We start from the raw sequence: 25,683 nt of genomic DNA, 5'->3' as shown, positions 1-25,683 counted from the left end.
TCACGGATTTATTTTTGAATATTGGTTTCTAGCTTTTGAAATAATTTTTGAAAAGCAAAACAGACAAATGATATTACCCTTCTATTCATCATCCTTAGATGAGTAGGAAACGAATATACAGTTTGCAGTCTTTTCTTTTTATATATGCCGAATTTTATGCTACTTATGAATAGAAGGGAATAATGATTCTCTGTGTCAGAAAGGTACTGTTTTAGGTGTTTTGTAACATTATCACAGCTAATCCTCATAAAACCCAGAAAGATGGAGTTTGCCATAACCATTTTACACAGAAGACAATGAATTCTCAGAAAAGTTAACTTCTCTAAATCGTAGAACTACTATCTAGTAAAGCAAGAATTTCACCCCAAGCCCAGCAGGTTCCAAATTTCACGTTCTTTAAAATCCTGATAGGTTTCATTTTATGTTTCTTTCACATTGACAGAACAGTTAAGATTTCAAAAATTCTGTAATTAATTTCTTAGGTGAGTCACTAAAGCTTCAACCCACGGGGTTGGTTGAATACACCTCATCACCGGGTGTATTCAAGCAATGAGTGTTCATCTGATGAAGATTTCAGCTTTGACTGGGATTGGTCGAACTATAAGGATTTTGAGGTCCCTTTAAACCATGAGACCCTGTAATTAACAACAATCCTATGCACATAAGAGATAAAGCAGAAATTCTCTGTGATGACAAATTTTCCTATACCATGATCCCTGGCATGTGACTGAGGACAGTTTTCTCATGTAGACCTTCCGTGGGTAGACATTACTCAATTTGAGTCAGACTGGGGAAACAGAAGCTCCAGTCTTGAACTGAAAAAAGGTAGTCAATCAGAGATACATGACACTGGCTTACACAGATGTTCTGCTTTCCTCTGACTCACCCTTTGAGCCTCAGAAAAGGATACATTTTATTTTTGATGTAGTAATTGGGGTACAGTCACACCATCACTCATCTCTTCCTGTTATGTCTTTTCTCCCTTGTTTTATGCCCCTGAGTGCGACACACATTTGTAATTATCCAGAAGGAATCTTGAAAATAAGAGGAGGCGCTGAAACAAGATCAATTTTGAAGGATGATTTTAAGTTTAAAAAGAATAAGAATACTAAAGAAAAAGAATACTCATAAATGTATTGTGGGAAAATTGTAAACATTTTTGCAAAATTAAAAAAAAAAAGTTTTGCTAGCTAGGGACATATTCTAGTTGCCCAGATAGAACTGAGCATGTAAAAATGGAAGGATTCTCATCAACTTTCTGTCTTTATGACAAAGCTTTGTTTGGTGTTATGGAATTTGTACAGCCCATGGGAGTAATTCTCAGAGAAGATTGTTTGTCCATTAACTTTCTATTTTTTGTTTCATGATCTTTATTATCTCTAGTTGTCTGAGGGCAGTAGAGCTTGTTTCTGGACCCTAATCTTTGCCAGTGAGTGAGAAAGATGAGATATCTTTAAGTTAGAGAATAAACAGAACAGCTGCTCATATATCAGCATCTGTGACTTAGAAAAATTATATTCTAGAGAATATAGGCAGTCCTAGGGAGCCAAATGAACAGGTACTCATTAGAAATCCATATTATGAAAACCCTTCAAAACAGCATACTTTTTTTGTTACTACTCCAGAAAAAAAAAAAAAATCTGTGAGATCATATGAAAGATCAGCCAGTGCCTAGAGTACTCAGACATTAATATATTAACAGCCAACATGCTAGGTTTTCAAAAAACAAAACAAAACATAGGTTACCAGCTGTAACATAAAGAGGTAGCGTGGGCAAAATGGAAGGTCGGGTTAATCTAGTCTAATCTGTTAGTCAATTAATCTCACCTATTCCACAGACTTGGATTATTGTGATGTTGAATGGTTTGCCTTGGAAACAAATCAAGATTATTCTGTTACCTTTGAGATTACATCCAAGTACTGCATTTTGAGCTCTTTTGTTGACTATGAGGGCTGTTACATTTCTTCTAAGGGATTCTTGTAGTAGATATAATGGTCATCTGAATTAAATTCACCCATTCCCATACATTTTAGTTCACTGATTTCCTGAAATGTTGATGTTCACTCTTGCCATCTCCTGTTTGACCATGTTCAATTTACCTTGATTCATGGACCTAACATTCCAGGTTCCTATGCAGTATTGTTCTTTACAGCATCAGACTTTACTTTCACCACCAGACACATCCACAACTGAGCATCATTTCCACTTTGGCCCAGCCTCTTCATTCTTTCTGGAGCTATTTCTCTGCTCTTCCCCAGTAGCATATTGGACACCTACTGACCTGGGGGGCTCATCTTCCAGTGTCATATCCTTTTTGCCTTTTCCTACTGTTCATGGGGCTCTTGGGGCAAGAATACTGAAGTGGTTTGCCACTCCCTTCTCCAGTGGGCCACATTTTGTCAGAACTCTCTACCATGACACAACCATCTTGTGTGGCCCTACACACCATGGCTCATAGTTTCATTGACTTATGCAAGGCTGTGATCCATGTGACCATTTTGGTTAACTTTCTGTGATTGTGGCTTTCATTCTGGAGGCTGTTCTTGCTTCTTCTCTCTGCCCATGATGGATGAAGATAAGAGGCTTCTGTAAGCTTCCTGATGAGAAGGACTGGCTGTGAAGAAAATTGAGTCTTGTTCTGGTGGGCAGAGCCTTGCTCAGTGAATCTTTAATCCAATTTTCTTCTTATGGGTGGGGCTATACTCACTCTTTGTTAGTTGTTTGACCTGACTGAGGTGGCCTGGTACAAAAGGACTTAAACTCTCAGGACTGTTGCTGCCAGTGCCCCTGTCCCCATGGAAAGCCACTGCCAACCCACTCTTCTGCAGAGACCCACAAATACTCACAGACAGGTCTGGCTCAGTCTCTCATGGGGTCACTGCTCCTTTCCCCTGGGTCCTGGTGCACACAAGGTTTTGTTTGTGCCCTCCAAGAGTCTCTGTTTCCCCAGTCCTGTGGAAGTTCTGTAATCAAATCCCACTGTCCTTCAAAGTCAGGTTGTCAGGGGATTTCCAGTCCCTTTATCAGATCCCCAGGTTGGGAAGTCTGACATGGAGACTAGAACCTTCACAACAGTACAAGAACTTCTTCGGTAATACACGTGCACTCATTTCACATGGGAGCAAGGTAATGATCAAAGTCCTTCAAGCTCGGCTTCAACAGAATGTGAATCAAGAACTTACAGATGGTCAAGCCAGATTTAGAAAAGGCAGAGGGACCAGAGATCAACTGCCAATATCCAATGGACCATAGAAAAAGTAAGGGAATTCCAGAAAAACATCTATTTCTGCTTTACTGACTGCTAAAGCCTTCAACTGTGTGGATCACAACAAACTGTGGAAAATTCTTCAAGAGATGGGAATACCAGACCACCTTACCTGTCTCCTGAGAAACCTGTATGCAGGTCAAGAAACAACAATTAGAACTGGACATAGAACAATGGACTGGTTCAAAATTGGGAAAGGAGTGCATCAAGGCTGTATATTGTCACCCTGCTTATTTAACTTATATGCAGAGTACATCATGTGAAATGTTGGACTGGATGAAGCAGAAGCTGGAATCAAGATTGCCAGGATTCAGGATGGGGGCACACATGTGTACCAGTGGCTGATTCATGTCAGTGTATGGCAAAAACCATCATAATGTTGTAAAGTAATTATCCTCCAATTAAAATTAATTAATTAATTAGAAAATGAAGATTTAAAATAAAGATTGCTGGAAGAAATATCAACAACCTCAGATATGCAGATGATACCACTCTAATGGCAGAAAGTGAAGAGGAACTAAAGAGCCTCTTGATGAGGATGAAAGAGGAGAGTGAAAAAGCTGGCTTAAACTCAACATTCAAAAAACTAAGATCATGACATCTGGTCCCATCACTTCATGGCAAATAGATGGGGAAAAAGTGGAAAGTGTGGCTGATTTTATTTTCTTGGGTTCCAAAATCACTGCTGATTGTGACTGCAGCCATGAAATTAAAAGACACTGGCTCCTAGGAAATTATGACCAACCTAGACAGCATATTAAAAAGCAGAGACATCACATTGCTGATAAAGATCCATATAGTCAAAGCTATGGTTTTCCAGTTATGTACAAACATGAGAATAGGACCATAGAGATGGTTGAGCACCTAAGAATTGATGCTTTCAAATTGCATTGCTGGAGAAGACTCTTGAGAGTTCCTTGGACAGCAAGGAGATCAAACCAGTCAATCCTAAAGGAAATCAACCTTGAATATTCATTGGAAGGACTGATGATAAAGCTGAAGCTCCAATACTTTGGCCACCTGATGTGAAGAGTTGATTCATTGGAAAAGCCCTGATGTTGGAAAGATTGAAGGCAGGAGGAGAAGGGGTAACAGAGGATGAGATGGTTGGATGGCATCACTGACTCAATGGACATGAGTCTGAGCAAACTCCAGGAGATAGTGAAAGACAGGGAAGCCTGGTGTGCTGCAGTCCATGGGATTGCAAAGAGTTGGACATAACTTAGTGACTGAATAATAACACCTCTTCCAAGTAACTCTGTGCCCTGTCAGGTAAGAGTTCTTTTATCTTTAATGGTGGGAGAAACCTAGGGATGAACACTACTGCTTTCCCTGGCTCCATTGGACAGCAGCAAAGGCAATTGTGTCTAATAAGGAACCATTTAGACACCATCATAAGTTCAGAATCAATTCATGTATGAAAGTTGAGAGAGCAGAATGGATGAAACAAGCCCATGTTTGGCAAATGGTAAAATCAGCTGATTTAAGAGACCCCTTCATGCGCAACTGATGTCAGTTGTTTCTCATGTCATTTATTGGTTTATTCTAGTGTCAAGTATTAATTATTTGATACTTGCAAACATTTACCCAAGTGTTTATCTCTGGGGAACAATAATTAAGCTTTCAAAATTAAAAGTGCTTTCATCCCTCTGTGGACAAGGGAGTGTGAAGTATCAGGAAGATCTCAAAGACCTGGAGTCAAATCTTGACTGTCATTTACTAATGTGTGACCTAGGCCAAATTAACTTCCATGAACCTCATTTTTTAAAGAAGAATAATCTTCTCTGTAACACCGTTCAGAGAACGAAATGAAATAACGTTTGTAGGCAACATGGCTTAAAAGAGGGACTCAGTAGCAGCTACTGTGGTATGGATTAGGTTATAATTTGAAAGCTTCCTTTCAGCTCCAAAATTCAATAAAATTTGAAAAGTTGCACAAGTAGTACAAGATTTCTCAAAGCATATGTGATCCAAAAGGAAAAAAAAAAAAGGTTTTCACTGTCAAATAAGTTTGAGAAATGCTACATGCTCTATCCCTTTTCCTTTGTAAGTCAGAATTAATTTTTGACATGGAATTTGCTGAGAAACTCTAAAGTTTAAAAAGATGTTTAGCTTTATAGAATCAAGAGTCTTCTGAACTTAGCTGATTATAGAAATCTTACTTCTCAGTTTATTAACATCCTCTAATAGAACTTTCTCGAACCAGACATGGAAAACTGGCTCAAAATTAGGAAAGGAGTACCAGAAGGCTGTATATTTTCACCCTGCTTATTTAACTTACATACAGAGTATATCACACAAATTGCCAGGGTGGATGAATCACAAGCTGGAATCAAGATTGCTGGGAGAAACAGCAACAACCTCAGATATGCAGATGATACCACTCTAATGGCAGAAAGCAAAGAGGAACTAAAGAGCCTCTTGATGAAAGTAAAAGAGGAGAGTGAAAAAACTGGCTTAAAACTCAACATTAAAAAATTAAGATCATGGCATCTAGTCCCATTATTTCATGGCAAATAGATGGGGCAATAATGGAAACAGTGATAGACTTTATTTTGGGCTCCAAAATCACTGCGGAGGGTGACTGAAGCCATGAAATTAAAAGACGCTTGCTCCTTGGAAGGAAAGCTATGACAAACCTAGACAGCCTATTAAAAAGCAGAGACATCACTTTGTCGCCCAAACTCCATATAGTCAAAGCTATGGCTTTCCAGAAGTCACATACAGATGTGAGAGCTGGATTATAAAGAAGGTGGAGCACCGAAGAATTGATGCTTTTGAATTGTGGTGCTGGAGAAGACTACTGAGAGTCCCTTGGACAGCAAGGAGATCAAACCAGTCAACCCTAAAGGAAATCAACCCTGAATATTCATTGGAAAGACTGATGCTGAAGCTGAAGCTCTAATACTTTGGCCACCTGATGTGAAGAGCTGACTCATTGGAAAAGACCCTGATGCTGGGAAAGATTGAAGGCAAAAGGAGAAGTGGGTGGCAGAGGATGAGATGGTTAGATAGCATCACTGACTCAATGGACATGAATTTGAGCAAACTCTGGGAGATAGTGGAGGACAGAGGAGCCTGGTGTGCTGCAGTCCATAGGGTTGCAAATAGTCAGACAGGACCTAGTGACTAAACAAAAAGAACTTTCTTAGATTCCACTCAGAGAAATGCTAAGTTCACCATTTTTTTCAACTGTCAGAATATAAATACACTTTTGAAATGGAAATACACCAAATGATCTATTGATGCCTGGATACCAAAATGAAGGTTTGTTTTATTTTAAATAGCAGCAAGACAAGGCAGAATAAATGAGGAAAACAATGAAATTGAAAGACTACTAACTAGGGCCAAGTTTTATTGGTGTTCTAATCATTTTTGGTTAAAAGCATTTGACTAAAATGCCTTTGAAACTGAGGATATCCAGGAGCTTGGTGAAATTTCTGGCACAGTTGCTTATTTGCCTTGAAGGAGGGAGACACGATATGTCAGCATAGTCCTATGGTTCCAGTTATATGTTTGCAAAGCCAAGATTAAGTATGGTGCACATTTGGGAAAACTATGAGGCGATTACAAATCTGTCTCACATTTGCATTCATATATTTTGGGAAGAACATCAACTTTGTTTTTCTTTCCAATTGCCATAAATAGTACTGGAGTTTTCTTAACACTTTTATTTATTTATATATTTACTTCCTTTTTTAAGATAGAAATTCCCCTTAGTTTACCATTGTCCTATATGGCTATCATGTGTAGTTCTAGGAGACAGAAAAGAGACTGCAGGGCTAAAGGACTGGGTTTTTTAACTATTCTAAAAGCAAAAAAAAAAAAAAAGCAGAAGGAATGGAAGCTGTTACTTCTATATTATTCTTATGAGTATCCCCTTTATCATTTTTAAACAGCCAACTATTTTATATTAAAACATTCATTTTAATAAGCTGGATATTAGTCACCCATAAGTTCCTAGTACTATTATTGACTGCAATTTATTGATATTCTAGTTGTACTTGTTTTCAGACTTCTGTCTCCATACATATATAAAAAAGAACATTCCACAGTTATTGCAGTCAAATATAGTTGACTCTCAGAACAGTTTCTGAAGTTAAATAAAGATAGACATTTAAGTCATCTGATATTTACTGTCCAAATCTGGCCTTTCAGCTATCACAGGACTTGGAATGTGCATATTTTCAGGTAAAATTCTTTGCTCATTCTATTGAATCTTGTTAACATTTATAGTAAAGGACAAACAATTCCCCCATCCTGATAAAATATATTGTAGCTTCCTGAATCCTTTGCATCTAGAATAAATGCCAACCTGTTTTGGTATACATTACCACTTTCAAATTGCATTATACAATATAATGTAAATGTGAGTTATTAATTAGCAGGATGTATTTTGTTCAAATGTACAACAGTAGAGGGATTTTTCAACGTAGTGCAGCTGTTACCTATGGAGGAAACAAATTTCACCTTACTAAGAAGAGCTGTACAAGTGCATATATTGTTCTGGATGGATCCTTTATTGTTTTCTTAAGCCAGGCTATTTCATAACATATTTTACTATTGAATATAGTACATTTTACCTTTGCTGCCCACTCAATTTCTGCTTCCAGGTTGTTTTTAAAAGAGAAGAAGATGAAAAGTTTAAGGGCAATGGAGAGTGGGGGTGGAGAAAGGGTTCTTTATGAACGATACAACATTTATCAAGTTCATAAAGAAATATGCCTTTACATCCATATCTGTTTAAATCTTCACTTTAACAGTGTGTGTGCATCTGTGTATACAGGCCATGTCCAGCAAACATTTGCATGACTATATCACGAAGGCAGTCTCCAAGAAATGACAAAAGTGAAAAAAATTGAAACATATATGAATAGATCTTACTGATAATACAGAAGGTAAGAGAGTATCCACAAATAATGTAATAAATTCTTTGCTCATAGGGTTTTTTGGTCTAGATTCGAGGCCTTTAAACATCAACCTATTATGGTAAATGTTTAACTGTAGGAGTTCAGGCAGACGGCCAAATTCTGGTTTCAAAGCTATTGCTAGTTTTAAAGAGTTTCTCATTTTTAAGCAAAAGCATTTCTGGGTACTGGTTATATCGTATTGGGGGTGGAGCTACTGCAATGTGAATAAGTGGACTAGGCAGAACCTGGGTCCTGAAGACATCGGCCCTGCAGTGTTGCCTGGAAGGTCCTGGGGAGATACTTCCCATTTATAACTTAGCTCTATTTACCTAAAGCCAGTTTATTTCCACCGACACAAAGTAAAGAGAGAGAGAGAGTTGTTTTTCTTAGCCGAGGAGCATCTACAAAAACTGCAAGGTTGGGGGAAGGGGAGAAAAACTACCGTTTTAGCCTTTACTGGTTAGGAAAGCCAGGTATTTGAAATACCGTCTCTCCCCCCACTCCCGCCCCCGCCCCAGGCCCACAGGTTCCAGTGCTTGCTTTCTAAGCTTATTAACTGAATTACCAATCTGCATGAAACTGGTTTACACGTTCGCCCGGCCTCAAGACAGCCCTAACCTCCTGTGGCAGCACCAACCAATGGGGCCTGGCCGGTACACACGCTGGGTTGGCAACCTCCGGATAGCTGAGATTAAATCCTAAAGCCTCTCCGGTATAGACACGACAATGACGGGGCTACTGAAGTGACTTTTCTTAGTCCATTTCATCTCCTTTTCTGTCTCCCCGAGGTATCCCAGAGGTCTCTTTCCTTTTTCTCTTACCAGACCCTTCCACGCAGCCCCCAAACTCCAAACCTTGTCCCCCTTCCCTAAAGTCTCCCATTCACCGCCACCCTCCCCGAACCAAAGTCCCCTCCCGGTCACCACCAAAGCCCGGAGAAGTGGATTGCACACAATGCCTCCCTTATAGGGCTTGAGCTGGGAACTGGGCATGCTCAGTAGCCAAAGCAGTTTTTTTTTTTTTTTCTTCTTCTTCTTCTTTTGGTCGCAAGTGCGGCATCTCTCTTAGTCCCACACCTCTTTCCTCTCCCCTCTCCCCTCTCCCCACCCCTTAATCAACCCCGCGTAACCCGTTCCACACCTAAGGTTCGCAGGGTTCTGAGGTGCGGAGAATTAACGCGTCTCCTAAACCCACCAAACAGTCTCACTTTGGGCTAAAGCTTCACACTTTTGCCTTAAAGCCCCCAGCCCCTTACGCGCAGACAGGTAGGAGTGAGAACACTACTGGCTCCCAGGAAACTGGTCCAGAGAAGGCTCCATCCAGGATCGCCCGCGACCGAAGAAGTATTCCCGGAGCCCTCTGTTCTGCAGGGTGACAATTAGCCAAAGGTACCGTACCCGGGATACAAAGCCCAAGTGCGATTGTTGCCTTTGAATGTCATTGTTGTTGACTTAGCCCCCCCCCCCCCCACCTCGATCCTGGAATGATTCAATTCCGCGTAGACTCGACGCCCCTATCTACCTCCCTTGACCCCCTGCCTTCCCCCCGGCTCTCCGCTGTTTCTTGGGCTTTGCCGGGGTTGTTGGTGGCTCGCTCAAAGGAACGCCCCGGTTGTGTGTGTGTGTGTGTGTGTGTGTGTGTGCGCCTCGGTTCTTAGGGGACTGGGGGAGGAGAAAGGACTGGAGTGTGCGTGTATGTGGTGGGGGGATGGAGGCTAACGCGCCCGCGTTAGGCGACTGGGGTCTCTGTGCGTGAGGAAAGAAGGGGTCGCTCTTCCCTAGGGGGTGTTTTAGGAAAAAAAGAGGGGGCATGCCGGGAGGAAAGTGCGCTGTCTTTCCCGGGGGGTAGGAATCAAGGGTGGGTGTCTGGGTGGGGGTTTGGGGGGGGCCTCGGTAATGCATGGAGGTCGAGGTGCTTCAGTGTCGGAAGGGAGGGCTGCGTGAGTGCCCGGGGGTTGGGGGGGGAGTGCGGGGGGCGGGGGCGAGGATTCGCCGCTTGTATGTGAAGGTGCAGCCGGTGTGCGAGGGGCTGGGTGCGCGCGCGGTGTCTGGCTGGGTGCGCGCGTGCGCGCCGCTGCCCTCCTGCTCGCCTGCGAGGGTCGCTCGCTGTGTTTGACGGGCGAGCGGGCGCCGAGGAGCTCCAGCCCGGATCACGTAGAGACCATCGCGGAAACTGCAGCGCGGATCGCGGCGCGGCGGGTCCGGCGAGAGCCGCCGGGGTCCGGAGGTGGGTGAATTTCCAGCTTGGGGCTGCACAGACACGCGCTGCCTCTTTCCCCATCTCGGCTCGGCAGCGCGCGCCCGCGCGCGTGAGTGTGTGTCTATGTGTGTGCGCGCGCGCGTGCATGTGGAGGGGGGCAGGTAGCTTCTTATTTTTAGTTTGGGTCGTGTTGGTTTGGAGCGAGCTGAGTGGCCAAAGCGGCCGTAGTGGCTACCTCCCCGCTCCCACGCGCTCCCCGCTTGCCTGCCGACCGCGCGGTGGCAAGTCCCCGAGGGCCGAAAGAGTGCTGGGTCCTTAGCATCGTTGCCCCCCCACACACCCCGCCCCCGGGCGGCCGGGGCAACTGGGAAAGTGTCCTGGTCTACGGCGATGTGGGCTGTCGGGGCCGCTGAGCCGGGTTGGGCTTTGTTTTTTTCGATCCCCTCTCAGGCACTCTAGGCGGACCTGAATCTGGGGCTCCGGGCAGTGGCCCGCGAGACGATCGGAGATTGCTGGCATCCCGCAAGACAGGGAATACGAGAGAAGCCGGTGGGTAACTACAAAAACCCTGCAAAGCCGGGCAAGCGCTGGCAGCGCGACTTTGCAAGATGCCCAAATGTTGAGCTGATTTCTGGCTTGGTGACAGCAGCATTCTGTGGCTGGCCGGTGTGGGGGCTGGGGTAGGGGTGGGCGCGCGAGGGGGAGCCTGGGCCGCCGCTGTCGGCCAAGGAGCCACGGGGTCACTCTGCCTATGGCTAGCGGGCCAGTGACGCCCTGGTAGCTATCACCCTCGTGGCCCGAGCCGGCCACCTCTTCCCCCTCAACCACCGCACGCCCGGGTCTATTAGAGGCCGACGGAAACTCCGGCAGCTGCCCCGGTGGGACGGGAGCGCGCGGAGAGATGTGTGCGCAGCGGGACTGAAGGCCCCCGCGACATCCCGAGCGGTCCCCGCCTCCGCTGCACGGCCCACGAGGCCGCCGCTCGAGCCCGGGACCCGGGAGGGGGCTGCGTGCCGGCCCTGGGCACCGAGATGCGGCAAAACATTGCGGTACGCGCCATCGCCGGCGGCCCCTCCAGCCGCGTCGCTGCCGGCCCGAGGTAGCGCACCCGGGGCGGTGTGGACCGCGTCTCTCCGCGGAGCCCCCCACACGCGCGCGCCCCAGGCAGGCAGGCGGAGGTTTCCCCGGCCAGTTCCCGGGGAGCCACCTCGGCCCACCCTCCCGGGTCGTCGGCCCCCTGCAGGCCTGGTCCCTCCGCGCGGAAGCGGAGCACCAGGCGCGGCGCCCCGGTGGATGCCGGATTTGTGGTAAGGCTAGGTTTGTGCAGTCCTGGCCGGCCGTGGGAGCCGGGTGTCTTGCGGGGCAGGGAGAGCGAGAGACGGAGAGCTGGATAAAGACACGGGCCGCCCTTGTCACCCCGAGAGATGGCTTTTGGTACTCAGCTTGCACTTTGTGGATTTGCTTTTTCCTTTTTGCCTCCCTTCCCCCCACCCCCGCCCCGATTGTAAAATGTACAGGTTTTAGTGGTACCATGTGAATATGAGGTTTCTTTTGCTTACATTCATTGCCCCTTCCGGCCCCCCTTTTTTTGAAGGGGGGAGCTCCTTTCTCTTAGCCCATTTTCTTAATCTCTCCACTTCTCCGTGGTCTCTTGCCCTTTCGGTCCTTCTTCCCTTCTCTCCTCGGCGGCTCTACTCCCCTTCTCCCGTGCTGGATCCTCCAGCCGCCTGCGGCTTCTGTTTCACGCGAGCTGCGTTTGGGAACTTCTAGCTTGTCCTTGCGCTCCCCCCCCCCACCCCCATTGCTACTTAAAGTAGAAATTACAAGGAGGACAGCTCCTTATGCAATTTCAGGTCTGTTGATGCTCCTGTTCTTATGTTTTGTACTGAATTCAGGTGTTCAGGTTTTGGGTTTGGTTTGGTTGCTTTAGCGTTTCTTTGGGGCTGGGGGGGGGGGGGCGGTGCGGGGTGGGGGGTAGTAACAAGAAATGACTCTAAGGAAGCAGAGTAGCTGTTGAAAACCAGATCTGTAGGAAGGCCAAGAAAGCATGTGAGATTTTGGTTTTACCATGAAAGTTAGTTTGGATGATGTCATACTTTGAAATTATGACTTCTTTTTGCACTGCCAATTAAGCTATCACCGTGAACTGAGGAAATGCTCATCTATATGGCAGCCAAGGAGCATCTCGGCAGTGCCGGCTGTATTCTGAACCAAACTACTCAAAATGCAAACCTTCGTGGGTCACAGCTAAGGAGTTGTCTACCTTGAGGCACGTTTGCTTTTGCCGCTCGCTGCTTCCTCGCGGGCAAAATAAACAAAGGAATTTTTGTGTGCCACTTCTCTCTTTGTATCATTCTCCTCGTTGTGTGTTCCTGAGTAATTGATTTATTTAATTAATATTTGATGGTAACCATATTGAAATTCCGGCCAGCTTCCCATTTGAGATGGAGGAGGCTCACAGGAGTAAAACTGCATCGGTAAAATGCACAGTGCTCGCTGTTTCTTTTCATCTTTTCCATGAAGCATCGCATATATTTGTACATGCATACAGTGTGGACGGAATTGGCAGCCACGGGTTAATTTGCTAAGCATGAAACTCCACTAAGTGATTCTTGGTTTGTTTGTAGACAGGGACAGAGGGTGGTAATATTTGGAGTGAGGTATTTGGGAACTGATGACTTTGAGGGCAGACATTGGCTGTGCTAAATGTATCTGGTGCTGCAGATAAAGCCTCCCAGGGACTGTAGTGTGTGAACCCCTCTTCCTCAGCAGTGGCAGTCTGTGGTGCAAGTGAAGGAGATCAGCATCTGAGCCAAGTGTCAGTCAGCCCTAGGTTCAGATATCACACAGAGGAATGGGAGAGGGTCAGGAAGGCAGGAAAGCCAGTTCTGGGGGAGTGGGGAGGCTGTCTGGACATCAGGTAGGCAGCATAGGGGCAAGCAGGTTTCTTTCCTGCTTTCTGGGACCCAAAGACAAAAAAGCCTTTTTTCCTCCCTTGTTTGGGAGATGACTGACAGGAAACTGGATACTGTTTATTTACCTGATACTCAAAATTCGGCCATTTCCTACTTGGTCATTTTGCTAAACCCTCTCAGGGTCGTGTGTGTGTGTGTGTGTGTGTGTGTGTGTGTGTGTGTGTTAAACACAGTGTAGAGCAGTGTACAGGCGTGAACTGATTCATGGCAATGTGCTTACCTCTGGGCTGAAGCTCAGGCACGTATCTTTCCAGGGTTTCTTCCACTTTGATCTTTTGACCATTCCCTCTGCAACAACTCAGTACTCCCATTGCCATCCTTCATGGAACCCAAGGCCCTAATATCTCCTCTGTCTGGCTTCCTACCAAGCTGAAGCCTTGAGAGTAGACATTTACAGATAGAAATTCCTTCCTGGTGCTAACAACTATGTGGTATAGTTGATGTTCTGGGATCAGTCATTAGAGTTACCAATAGAAGCTTGAGGTCTGAGTTCAAGGGTGGAATTTGATGGTCCAAGTTTTTTTTAAAAAATGCTATTTTCAGATTGTTCACGTTAAACCATGATCAGCAATCTTTTTTTTTTTTCCTGTTGTTTGCTGTGTGTTCTGCACATGTAAAATTTGTATCAACTACAGGCACAGAAATAAAATGTGTGGTATTTTTGGTGGTTCATGTTGGACTGAGTGAGAATACTTGAAGTTTTGGGTGTCTTAAAAATACAAAGCTAATTATTATAGCCATGTGTTCACTGTGGTAGGGTTTAAGCACAAATTCTTTTTCAAGTAACGATCATTGAAAAAAATGTTTTCTTTTTATTTTTTAGATTATTTCTCTTTATTCAGAAGCATAAAGTTGTTTGCTGATTGCAAGAAGATGTTTCTTTGGCTCTTTCTGATTTTGTCAGCCCTGATTTCTTCGACAAATGCAGATTCTGACATATCGGTGGAAATTTGCAATGTGTGTTCCTGCGTGTCAGTTGAGAATGTGCTGTATGTCAACTGTGAGAAGGTTTCAGTCTACAGGCCAAATCAGCTGAAACCCCCTTGGTCCAATTTTTATCACCTCAATTTCCAAAACAATTTTTTAAATATCCTCTACCCAAACACATTCTTGAATTTTTCACACGCAGTGTCCCTGCAGCTGGGAAATAATAAACTGCAGAACATTGAGGGAGGAGCCTTCCTTGGGCTCAGTGCATTAAAGCAGTTGCACTTGAACAACAATGAATTAAAGATTCTCCGAGCTGACACTTTCCTTGGCATTGAGAACTTGGAGTATCTCCAGGCTGACTACAATTTAATCAAGTATATTGAACGCGGAGCCTTCAATAAGCTCCACAAACTGAAAGTTCTCATTCTTAATGACAATCTGATTTCCTTCCTTCCTGATAATATTTTCCGATTCGCATCTTTGACTCATCTGGATATCCGAGGGAACAGAATCCAGAAGCTCCCCTATATCGGAGTTCTGGAACACATAGGCCGTGTGGTCGAATTGCAACTAGAAGATAACCCTTGGAACTGTAGTTGTGATCTGTTGCCTTTAAAAGCTTGGCTGGAGAATATGCCATATAACATTTACATAGGTGAAGCTATCTGTGAAACGCCCAGTGACTTATACGGAAGACTTTTAAAAGAAACCAACAAGCAAGAACTATGCCCCATGGGCACAGGCAGTGATTTTGATGTGCGAATCCTGCCTCCGTCTCAGCTGGAAAATGGCTACACCACTCCGAACGGTCACACCACCCAAACATCTTTACACAGGTTAGTGACCAAAGCACCGAAAACAACAAATCCATCCAAGATCTCTGGAATCGTGGCCGGCAAAGCCCTCTCTAACCGCAATCTCAGTCAGATCGTGTCTTACCAAACCAGGGTGCCTCCTCTTACACCTTGTCCGGCACCTTGCTTCTGCAAAACCCACCCTTCCGATCTGGGACTGAGCGTCAACTGCCAAGAGAAAAACATCCAGTCCATGTCAGAGCTGATACCGAAACCGTTAAATGCCAAGAAGCTGCACGTCAATGGCAACAGCATCAAAGACGTGGACATCTCCGATTTCAGCGAGTTCGAGGGACTGGATCTACTCCATTTAGGCAGCAATCAGATTACCGCCATCAAGGGGGACGTATTCCGCAACCTCACGAATTTACGCCGGCTTTATCTCAACGGCAATCAGATCGAAAGACTCTATCCCGAGATCTTTTCAGGCCTTCATAACCTGCAGTATTTATATTTGGAATACAACTTAATTAAGGAAATCTTAGCAGGCACCTTTGACTCAATGCCAAACTTGCAGCTGCTGTACTTAAACAATAATCTCTTAAAGAGCCTGCCTGTGTACATTTTCTCTGGAGCACCCCTCGCTAGACTGAACCTGAGGAACAACAAGTTTATGTATCTGCCTGTCAGTGGTGTCCTGGATCAGCTGCAGGCTCTAACTCAGATCGACCTGGAGGGCAACCCATGGGACTGCACTTGTGACTTGGTGGCATTAAAGCTGTGGCTGGAGAAGCTGAACGATGGGATTGTCATGAAAGAACTGAAGTGTGAGACACCTGTGCAGTTTGCCAACATCGAACTGAAGTCCCTCAAAAACGAAATCTTGTGTCCCAAGCTTTTAAACAAGCCATCGGCACCCTTCACGAGCCCTGCACCCGCCATTACTTTCACTACCCCGCTGGGGCCCATTCGAAGTCCTCCTGGTGGTCCAGTGCCTCTGTCCATTTTGATCCTAAGCATCTTAGTGGTCCTCATCTTAACTGTGTTTGTTGCTTTTTGCCTTCTTGTTTTTGTGCTGAGACGAAACAAGAAACCCACAGTGAAGCATGAAGGCCTGGGGAACCCCGAGTGCAGTTCCATGCAGCTGCAGCTGAGAAAACATGACCACAAAACCAACAAAAAAGATGGCCTGGGCACGGAAGCGTTCATTCCGCAAACCATAGAACAGATGAGCAAGAGCCACACCTGTGGCCTGAAAGAATCTGAAACCGGGTTCATGTTTTCCGATCCTCCAGGCCAGAAAGTCATGATGAGAAATGTCACTGACAAGGAAAAAGATGTATTGCACGTGGATTCCAGGAAGAGACTAAGCACCATCGATGAGCTGGATGAATTATTCCCGAGCAGGGATTCCAATGTGTTTATTCAGAATTTTCTCGAAAGCAAAAAGGAGTACAATAGCATAGGCGTCAGTGGCTTCGAGATCCGCTATCCGGAGAAACAAGACAAAAAAAGCAAGAAGTCACTGATAGGCGGCAACCACAGTAAAATTGTCGTGGAGCAAAGGAAGAGCAGCGAGTACTTTGAACTGAAGGCAAAACTCCAGAGTTCCCCCGACTACCTACAGGTCCTTGAAGAGCAGACAGCTTTGAACAAGATCTAGGTCATGCAATCTTACTTCCTACAGAGGACATTTATTTAATGATGAAAGTGCCTTTTGTTGACTTCTCACTTCCAAATACTATATTATCAATAGGCATAGAGACAGGTGTTTCCAAGGGTGTCTCATTAACTGTAGCTGCAAAGATGTGTCCCGTAGAAGAGAATTTCCTTAATAGATTTTACTACATAAAACCTATACTGTGGAGTCCTGTGGGGATACTGCAAACTCTATTGCCAAAGGGATGCTTTATATACATAATTTACTGAATTTAACCTCAAGAGGCAAATCTGTTTTGTACCCCAATGCAAAACCTTCGTCTCTTTGTGCTCTGTAAAACAAACTCAAGAAAACTGGTACCAGTGTTTGTACCTCAGCTGGGTCCTTCATCTTGCACGTCGATTCAGTTGGTGGAACTGGAATACTCCTTTTGATTTGTGGCATTGTAACAACTTTGTGTAAAGATTCTCTGAAAAGTTAAAAAAAAAAAAAAGCATGCCAAGAGAGAACATTCGACAGTATTTGTAAATCGGTAAACTTTATGGCCTGCATCTTGAAACCGCTGGATTTATAATGTTAAATTGTGCAAATATTTGTTTAAAATATACCATGCATTACATAACTATAAAGTAAATTTGAACACTTTAAGCATTACCTGTCTAGACATAAAACCTAAAAGAGAAAAAAAAAATCAACGTGAGTTACCTAGCATTTGTGGTGATCTGAAGAAATACGTGATGTTTATCAGAATTAAACATGGCTCAAATTCAACTAATATTAGAGTTTGTTCTCAGTTATGTGAAATACCCACAATCCTTAAAGGTTGTCCAAAATTAGCAAAGTGCTTACCGTGTGAGCGCACCCAAAGCTATTTTTGTAACATAATTCATATTTATGAAGTACTTTGTATACTAAATAGAAAAATATGTACTCCTTAATCTGTATTTAATATGCCTGACTTGTTTTCCTGATCACAGGGAATTTATCAATAGTATACATTTAGACAGCAAAAATATACCAAACTGAAACTGAAGCTTATGTGTACAGAAATATTCTGGACATTGTGGTCAGATATCATTTAAAAACAAAACAAACAAAAAAAAAACCACAAAAAAAAACAAAAATAAAAAAATAGTTCTGTGCTATCATTGAGAATTTAGCATATTATCTTCAGATTTGTTACCAACCGTGCATTTTAAAATAGGTTCCTTAGTTTTATAGACTGTGTCTGAGGCAATTATTTGCCATCACTTGTCTTGCTTTTCAGGATTCTATGAGCTGAATTCAAATAGTTTTCACTACAAATATTTAAAAAAATAATGAATAAGGTTAATAGTTATATCTCGTATGCATCATATCCTGTTCTTTCATCATTCTGACTACTATCAGATAATCAAGTAGAACAGTAAACATCATGGTAATCCACGGCTGTGAAAGCCACACTGTAAAATGCTTTCATTGGTCTCAGATGAGTTCACAGTCTGCAAGTACAAATGATATGCCACTCTGTTTGCTTGTGCTGTTAACTTCTAAGTCAAAATTGGTCAAAGGAAGAAAGCAATTGATCATGGGAGTTATTTTAATATTTTTAGGTTCTCCCAATTAGCAAAGGGACATCCTGAGAAACATTGCCTTCTTGGCCTGTATATTATTCGTGTTCCATCTCTTATAATTACTGTATTGATCAGTAAGATGACCAAGAAGGTAAAATATAGGCATTCTTCATGAATTTAAAGTGGCAGGTGTTTTGGTGCAGCTTCTAAAATGATATTATGATTAAAGTTGTAACAGCAGTCTCCTTATTAATGACTAATTCCAGGGCTCTATGTGTTTGTTGCAAGATATATAAAAAGCAAACAAACAAACAACTTGGCATTCTTGGAGGTGTTTGTGTGTATGTGTGTGTTTGGGTGTACATGCATACATATAGATTATTTGGAGATTTTTTTTAAATAGCAAAAAAAAATTGTCTCCATATGTATGTGCTGGTGCTCTTAAAACTTTAATGTGTAATTTTAATTTTCATGACAATGTCTGTGAATACTTTATATGAATATTAAAAATATATAAACAAATACTTGCTTTCTGATCTTGAAAGAAAAGACATGAAGATGTGTGCCCAACAGCCTGTTTGCATCTACAATTTCATAAGAACTTTTAATATGCCATAACCATGCTTGCATGCATCCATGGATTAAAGGGCTCCTATCGTGTACTGACAGGATAAAGACGCAAAGGCTGCAAAGAAAGTGTTTTAGTTTACCCTGTCAATAAAGTATGACTTGAGGAATCCTAAGTAGATGCTCATGGGAGGAACCTGAAAGCTCTATTTATGAGCTGGGGATAAGAGGTCTTTGGGATGATGCCTTTTATTCAGTGTGGTGATACTTTGAAGAGGTTTCAAGGTTTTTGCAGTTGTCAATGGCAAGAGTACCTGCCTCCATCTCGAAGCTTGCTGTAGCATATTGGCTATCTCATACTCTTCTGCTGAAAGGAATAAATGTTCATGTTTTCCAAAAAAAAAGTAATTTTAATGTATGTGGTTATTTGGAAGTTCCACTTATAAGCGAATGACAGTAACAAATCCTTGGTTAAGGCTGATCTCTTTTCCTGAACTAAAGTCTTTGTGCCTACATTATACAATGTATACAATTTTACACCTGTCTCTCATTAGTTCTACTTGTACATTTTATGATAATGTAGTTAGGCATAAGTTTTGAGTTGAGTACAAGAGCAGTTAAAATACTGTTATCTACAATTTGTTGGTTTCAACTATAACCTTGATGTTAGTTTAACTCCTTAAGGAAAGATCTATATGTTGGTACAGCGTTTTTAGTAGAATTGGATTCAAATCTAAAAAATCCAAGAAGTGCTCATTTCTAATGTGGTCTGACACATCATGGGCTTCTTGGCATTGTATCATGTACTTGGACTCTGTTAGAATGGTGGCAGAGGAAATTAGATCATATGAAATCAGTAAAGGGGTGGAGATAATATATTCTGTCTGTGGAGTATAAACCAAGTTTTAATTATTTTTTTATGAAATCAATAAAGATGATTCAATTCTTTAAAAGGAAATCTTTGTGTAATTTTATGAAAAAGCAGCTATTAAAATACAGTGATTCCAGTCTATAAGGCAATTTGTATTCTGTATTTAGTTTTCCATTCTGAAAAATAAACCGAATAAATATATTAATTAGAAAATCATTTCAAGACCAGCTTTCTTTCATTGCTTTTAGAAAAACAGTTAATTTCTTTAAGCCACAAGGATGCATACATTATACAGGGCATGGCCTCATGAGTAACATCAACAGGTATTGCAGAAATAATAAGACATCTAGAAATATATGGCAGTAATATTAATCTATATCTTTTGCATGAATTTGTACATTGTCATTGTATGAAATGAGCACAGTGAGTTATTATTTTTTTGTGTTATTGTCGCATCCAAAGAGCTGGGGAGAAAATATATGAAGAATGTATTTATAATCACTATTTTGAAATAAAGTAAAGAAAACACATTGTATTGTTTTTACCCTGATTTGATTATTATTATTTACATTAGTTTCTAAGACAAAAATCAAGTAAGGCTATAAAAGCTAATGTAAATCACAGAAAGGAACTGTTTTTAATGACTTTTGTTTGCTTTTAATAGCATCAAGGTATTAGGAGACTTTATTAAATGCCATTTTTATGAAAGTATTAATAAAAATTGTTTGCTACAATGGTATTTCTGAAGCCACACTTTGTTCAATATATTTATCTTTCCATTATTTTTCAGAAGAAATAAAGCAGTAATCAAAGTGATCTTTTCACCCAGATTTGAGGGTAAGACACAGAGCTTTAGAATGCTCTTTGTATTAAACGTAATTGCTAAATCTGTGTGGAGAGATGCTTTTCCTTTTGATCATCTTTGCAATTTGAGTTCCTTTCCACTGGTATCCTCTTTGGAGAAGAGCCAGACAGGGCCAAGGTCAACACGATTTGATTCTTCCCCATTGCCTTGAATCAGTTGGAATCTGACATAATTGCAGATAAGCAAATATTAACATTCAATCTTTATCTGTTTCAATACTTTTAGAAAACTTCGGGTCCTCTATCATGTATGGCCAGCTTGATTGGTTAGTTACCCATTTCTGGGATTGGTTTTGACTTTTATTTGGTTCTTTCAAAGATGACCAAAATCATCATTCCATCATTTGGTTGAGACAAATGAACAAATTGCATTATTTGAAGGCCACAAAGATTATAAACTGGCCAATAAACTGTTTTCTTACAGGAAGAGATAGAAAGACAGAGGGATACAGAGAACATTAACGTTGCTATGGCCTGGCTCTATAACCAGCTATGCTGAAGATGTGAGCAGTATAGATAGCATGTATGAGTACTTTTGGACAAAATGTTTTGTGTATCACGGGAAATGCATCACGTGACAGAGAGACCTATTTTAGTTCTTTTTTTCGAGTGAGAACAGTGGTTTGGGTCCCAGCCACTCAATTATGTAGACAAGGGGTATCAAAGGTTTAGCTTCATTTCAAGTGCTCAGTCTATTAGTCACTATGATCAGATGGGCTGAACTAAAATATCTTGTTTGTGGCTTCATTCACCAGGAATTACTGGCAACAGATCTCAAGTTCAACTGTTAACCCTCAATTTCAGATTTGCTGGGGACTCTGTCCTTTGTTCAAAGCAAATGGGAGGCCAAATAAATTTTAATAATTTATTGTGTACAAAACTGATCTTAGTCTAATTTTAAATTGAATTTGTTTTACTTCTCACTGGTTGACAAGATTGCATTTTAGAAAGGTTACTCAAGGAAGGAAAACTGCATTGTCCATCTTGTATGAAACTCTATGACTTTTTAGTTCTTTAAAGATTATTTTTAGCCTGTTGTTGCCTATGTCTGCAGAGGGAAAATGAGGGAGGGCTCTGAATACTTTGGGCCAAATAATTGCCACTGAGAATAAAAAGATTCAAATGTTTCATTAAATCATAATTACTAGATCTGCTGACTATAGTACCCAGAACCAGGAAAGAATTACTCAGACTTCCACCTTAGTTTGCTTTTGTATACGCTGGCTAAATAGAAACTCTGGTGATTCAATAGTATATCAAATATGAGAAATTCCTTGTTGAACTTAAAAAGCTCATGAATATGGCCTTCAGAGAGATGGTCTGAATATGTAATTAGAAATATAAAATATCACTTTCAAATTAACTATAGGAAGGGAATAGTCATCTGAAGTTCGTGAACAATCTATTTCTATACTAGCTCATGTCATACACTGCTAACTGCTCATGACAGCCTTCAAAAGTGATAGTGAGGTCTGTTCTCTTTGCTGAGATTTACAATGTATGTTTCCATCATTGTTCCATGTAAACTGAACCATTGTGGTAAAATTCTGGAGTTGATATTTGATAATTTTAATGCTGTTTTCACTAATAAAAGTCTTTTCTTATAGGTCATGTTTGTAACCATTCAGTGTGTTTATTAGTGTGACATTAGTAAAGCTCAACATCAAAAAGAAATGCAAATGATCTGGTTTTTAGATTATGCCATTGTTCCTTTAGTTTATACAATAGACCAGGTCTACCTACCTACACATGCAAACACACACGCACACACTCACACAGAGGAATACACACAAAGAGTGAATTATGCCTTATTTAGTTGATGTAAACAGATACAATGTTTCTTCCCTAAATGTGTAGATTTCTCAAATCAAAGTAGGTACTAGACCCCAAATTATAATTTTTCAGCTTTTTGCTTCACTTTAAATTGCAACCTGACCACTGTGTCATAGGTAGTAGAAATTAGTCCCTGTTTATCTCCCAGGACTTCCTTGGATTTCAGTAACGTCTACTGACTTGAGATGTGGTTTTGGTTTTCCTTATTTGTTAACTTTATCATCATTATCATCAGCAATGTATAAGCTTCCTTGCTGTACAGTGCAGTATGATGGCAAAGTAGCCAACCATGGTATAAATCTGTTACTAGCTTTCATAAATATTATCCAGAGAGCCAGATAGGAGCCCCTAGATCCAAAATAAAGAACCCCAGAGTGAGGGTTTGACTCAAAATTATTAGAATACAGAGGTTAAAAAAAAGAAGAAAAAGCAGATTGAAAATGGCTGACTAAAAAGCTGTCTACCCAAGTGAGGGTTGAGAAGGATAAAGACAAATGAGTATCAAAAGGAAAATATTGCTTATCAGATAGAACTCAGACTCTGATTACTGAACAAGACTCATGGTAAAATATGTCAAATCTTAGCCTCCTTTCTCCCTCTCTGCTTCTTTCTTTTTAAAATATGTAGAAAATACAGGTTGTATCAACATAACTCATGTTTTTACAGAATTCACTGGTCAATGAAAACAACTTAGTTACCTTTATAACCTCCATGAAATTTTTTCCTGGGATGACCTTTATCATGAACTGACTGATTGTCAGGGTCTCCTGGTGAGTTCTAGCTGTTAAAAAATAATAATAATTAGCAAATGTGTTTAATGAGAGTAGGAGGTGAAACAGGTGTATTACCTATAATGAATTTTGGTAGGGGACAAAATAAATCGACATAAACATTTGGCTACCTAATCTTCTGGTAAAAAGCTGCTAGGCCTTTTGGTTTGTTATCAGAAATTGTATTTCAGTACAAATTACCAAGTGCATATTTCAGAAGCCATTTCCTGCCAGAACCCCCAGGAAGCCATGTCTCTGCCATGGGTCCCCTTGCTCCATCGCAGGATGTGTCACATTTGCCAAGTCCTCCCTGCTGGAAATTCTTCTCTTCTGCTGTTACAAAAACCAACATCATCTATGGCATGGGCTACTTTTGGGAGATTTTTTTTCACTGTCGTTTGCTTGTTAGTGGCAGTACACACACACAAAACCTAGGATTCCATGTTCAAGCGTGGAATATTATCACAAGTAGAGATCATGCTGCTGTGTGTATTTCCCACATTGCTATATTTGTTTTTATTTACCAGTTATCTTCCAGCCCACAGTAGCTACTGGCTGTTTTATTCATAGCTCTCCCTGTCAAAGTGGAGGGTAATCTCCACCCTGGAAACTCAAGTTATTTATAGAAAGAGTCATCACACTTCTGTTCATTTCCTTCTTATAACTTTGAGAAATATGGAAAATGTAGTACAGTAAGTGATTGATTTCAAAGGTAGTCTTGCTGACACAAAAGTAATTATAAGAAGAGAGAGTGAGTTATCAGGAAACAGGACAACGTTAGGATTTCTCGCAATTTAGATTTCCTTGCATCGGAATTGGACTGCAAGGCTTTCAGTCCTGAGCTGGATTCAAAGAAATCAGTTTGCATTCTGGGGTCCCTGCAGTAACTCGAGAAGTCTATTATTGCTGACGTGTGGGCAGGTTTGGCATGTGTTGCCGTAAGCATGGCTGTTATTTTCTCCTTGCACCCTCTATTTCAGAAAATATTCGTTTGCTCAGATTTGGCACAGCTGCTTAAATGCTGCTGTATCCGTTCTCACCATGAAAATTCACAAAGCATTTTTTTTTCTAGATGTAACCAAGCAGTTCCACAGAAATGTGTATTGTGAACTGGATCAAACCATTAGGACTAAGAAGACAACTAGCATGTCCTTAGGAAAAAAGGAATTTTAAGAGAACCCAGACACAGGTGCTTCATTAAAATTCCATCCAATGAGATCACCTTCCTTGGAACTTGTCGACTTTTTGTAGGCTTTGATGCGTCCATTTGGAGAAAAGTAGGACTCTGTACAGACTCTGCACAGTACTCTTAGTTGCCTAGACTGTGCTGCAGTGTAGGATGTGTGAGCAGTAATTTGGGTATTTAATCCCAAATGCATATCTGATTTCACCTACTCATTTGACTACAAACACATTGGAGAAAGCTAATTTCTAAACAGTGTCCTTTCTATAGTACAGGGTCGAAACAGCCTTTATTCCATTTTAAATGTCATCAGAACAGGATTAATCCAAGAGCCTGTTGGGAAATAGTCATCTTCAATGTTTAAGAACCACCGTAAAAGGATGGGAGCATACATACCCATTGAAATCAGATTGTTTCGTCCCAATTCCTTTTCTTTTGAAAAAGCAACTAGGGCTGGAGCAGGAAGGTGATTTGCCCAATGTCAAGCAACACATGAAGGCCAATCTGGTCTACATCCTGATTCTCCTGACTCACAGGATAATGCTATTTCCATTACACTGTTCTATTTGGAAGTTCCAGAGAGGAGAGTGAGGATCTGTGGGTGATACTTCAGGGAAACATTCCAATGTGGCAGAAGGACATTTTCCATAAGGATTCATAGCAGCCTATAACTGGAATGAGCTAGACTCCAAAATACAGAATTCTTTGTCCAGGGAGGTGTCCATAGTCTGAATGGTTCTGACAAGGAGGATGGATGTCATTCAAGAAAATGTATTTGAATGCAAGTTTAGACCAGATGATCTTGGAGAACACTATTAACTCTCAGATCCAAGGATTCTCTGGTTTATACACTTAAGTAATTTATCCAGCAAGTTAAACATGTATTTGGCTCCAAACATTCAAATACTTGATCTATAGTCGTTTAATTACTAATGCATGATACCTGCCAGATGCAAATCCACAATGCTAAATACCAGTTAGACAGTAAGCATCATTTTAGAAGAGACATAAATTTCTCTGTCATTTTTAGCATTTTCATGTTGTGAGTATCCCCAAAAGAATAGCTTCTGATGCTTGATTTTTTTTTTTAACAAAGGAAAAAAACAACCTCCTTTGTACATTGCACTGAAGATGGCACTATAGTAACAACCTCATACCAGAAATGGTGAGATGTGCTCATATTTATTATTTCAATCCTAGGTTTCAATTTTGAGGTTTTCTTGAGCTTGGCAAATGGAGCACAAAGGTTAGTTTATTGTAATATCATCTTCTCTAATTGGAGTTGAGTCTATTTTTTTTTTATTATTT

At 41.6% G+C, this 25,683-nt stretch overlaps 1 protein-coding gene across 4 annotated transcripts; it reads left to right on the top strand.

Moving 5' to 3' along the window:
- Positions 1-9,207: 9,207 nt before the first annotated feature.
- Positions 9,208-20,255, top strand: SLITRK4 (SLIT and NTRK like family member 4). 4 transcript variants are annotated; one of them, XM_020875755.2, is made up of 2 exons: positions 9,208-9,564; positions 14,174-20,255. In XM_020875755.2, the coding sequence occupies exon 2, from the start codon at positions 14,224-14,226 to the stop codon at positions 16,735-16,737; it is 2,514 nt and encodes an 837-aa protein (XP_020731414.2). In that variant the 5' UTR covers positions 9,208-9,564; positions 14,174-14,223; the 3' UTR covers positions 16,738-20,255. The 4 variants fall into 4 exon arrangements, with proteins under 4 accessions (XP_020731414.2, XP_020731415.2, XP_020731417.2 ...); XM_020875756.2 differs by lacking the exon at positions 9,208-9,564 and adding an exon at positions 10,167-10,402; XM_020875758.2 differs by lacking the exon at positions 9,208-9,564 and adding an exon at positions 10,556-10,924.
- The last annotated feature ends 5,428 nt before the right edge of the window (positions 20,256-25,683 follow it).

This window comes from Odocoileus virginianus, unplaced genomic scaffold (assembly GCF_023699985.2).
Source record: "Odocoileus virginianus isolate 20LAN1187 ecotype Illinois unplaced genomic scaffold, Ovbor_1.2 Unplaced_Scaffold_9, whole genome shotgun sequence".
NCBI classification, from domain to species: Eukaryota; Metazoa; Chordata; class Mammalia; order Artiodactyla; family Cervidae; genus Odocoileus; species Odocoileus virginianus.
This window is presented reverse-complemented; position numbering and strand designations above follow the sequence as displayed.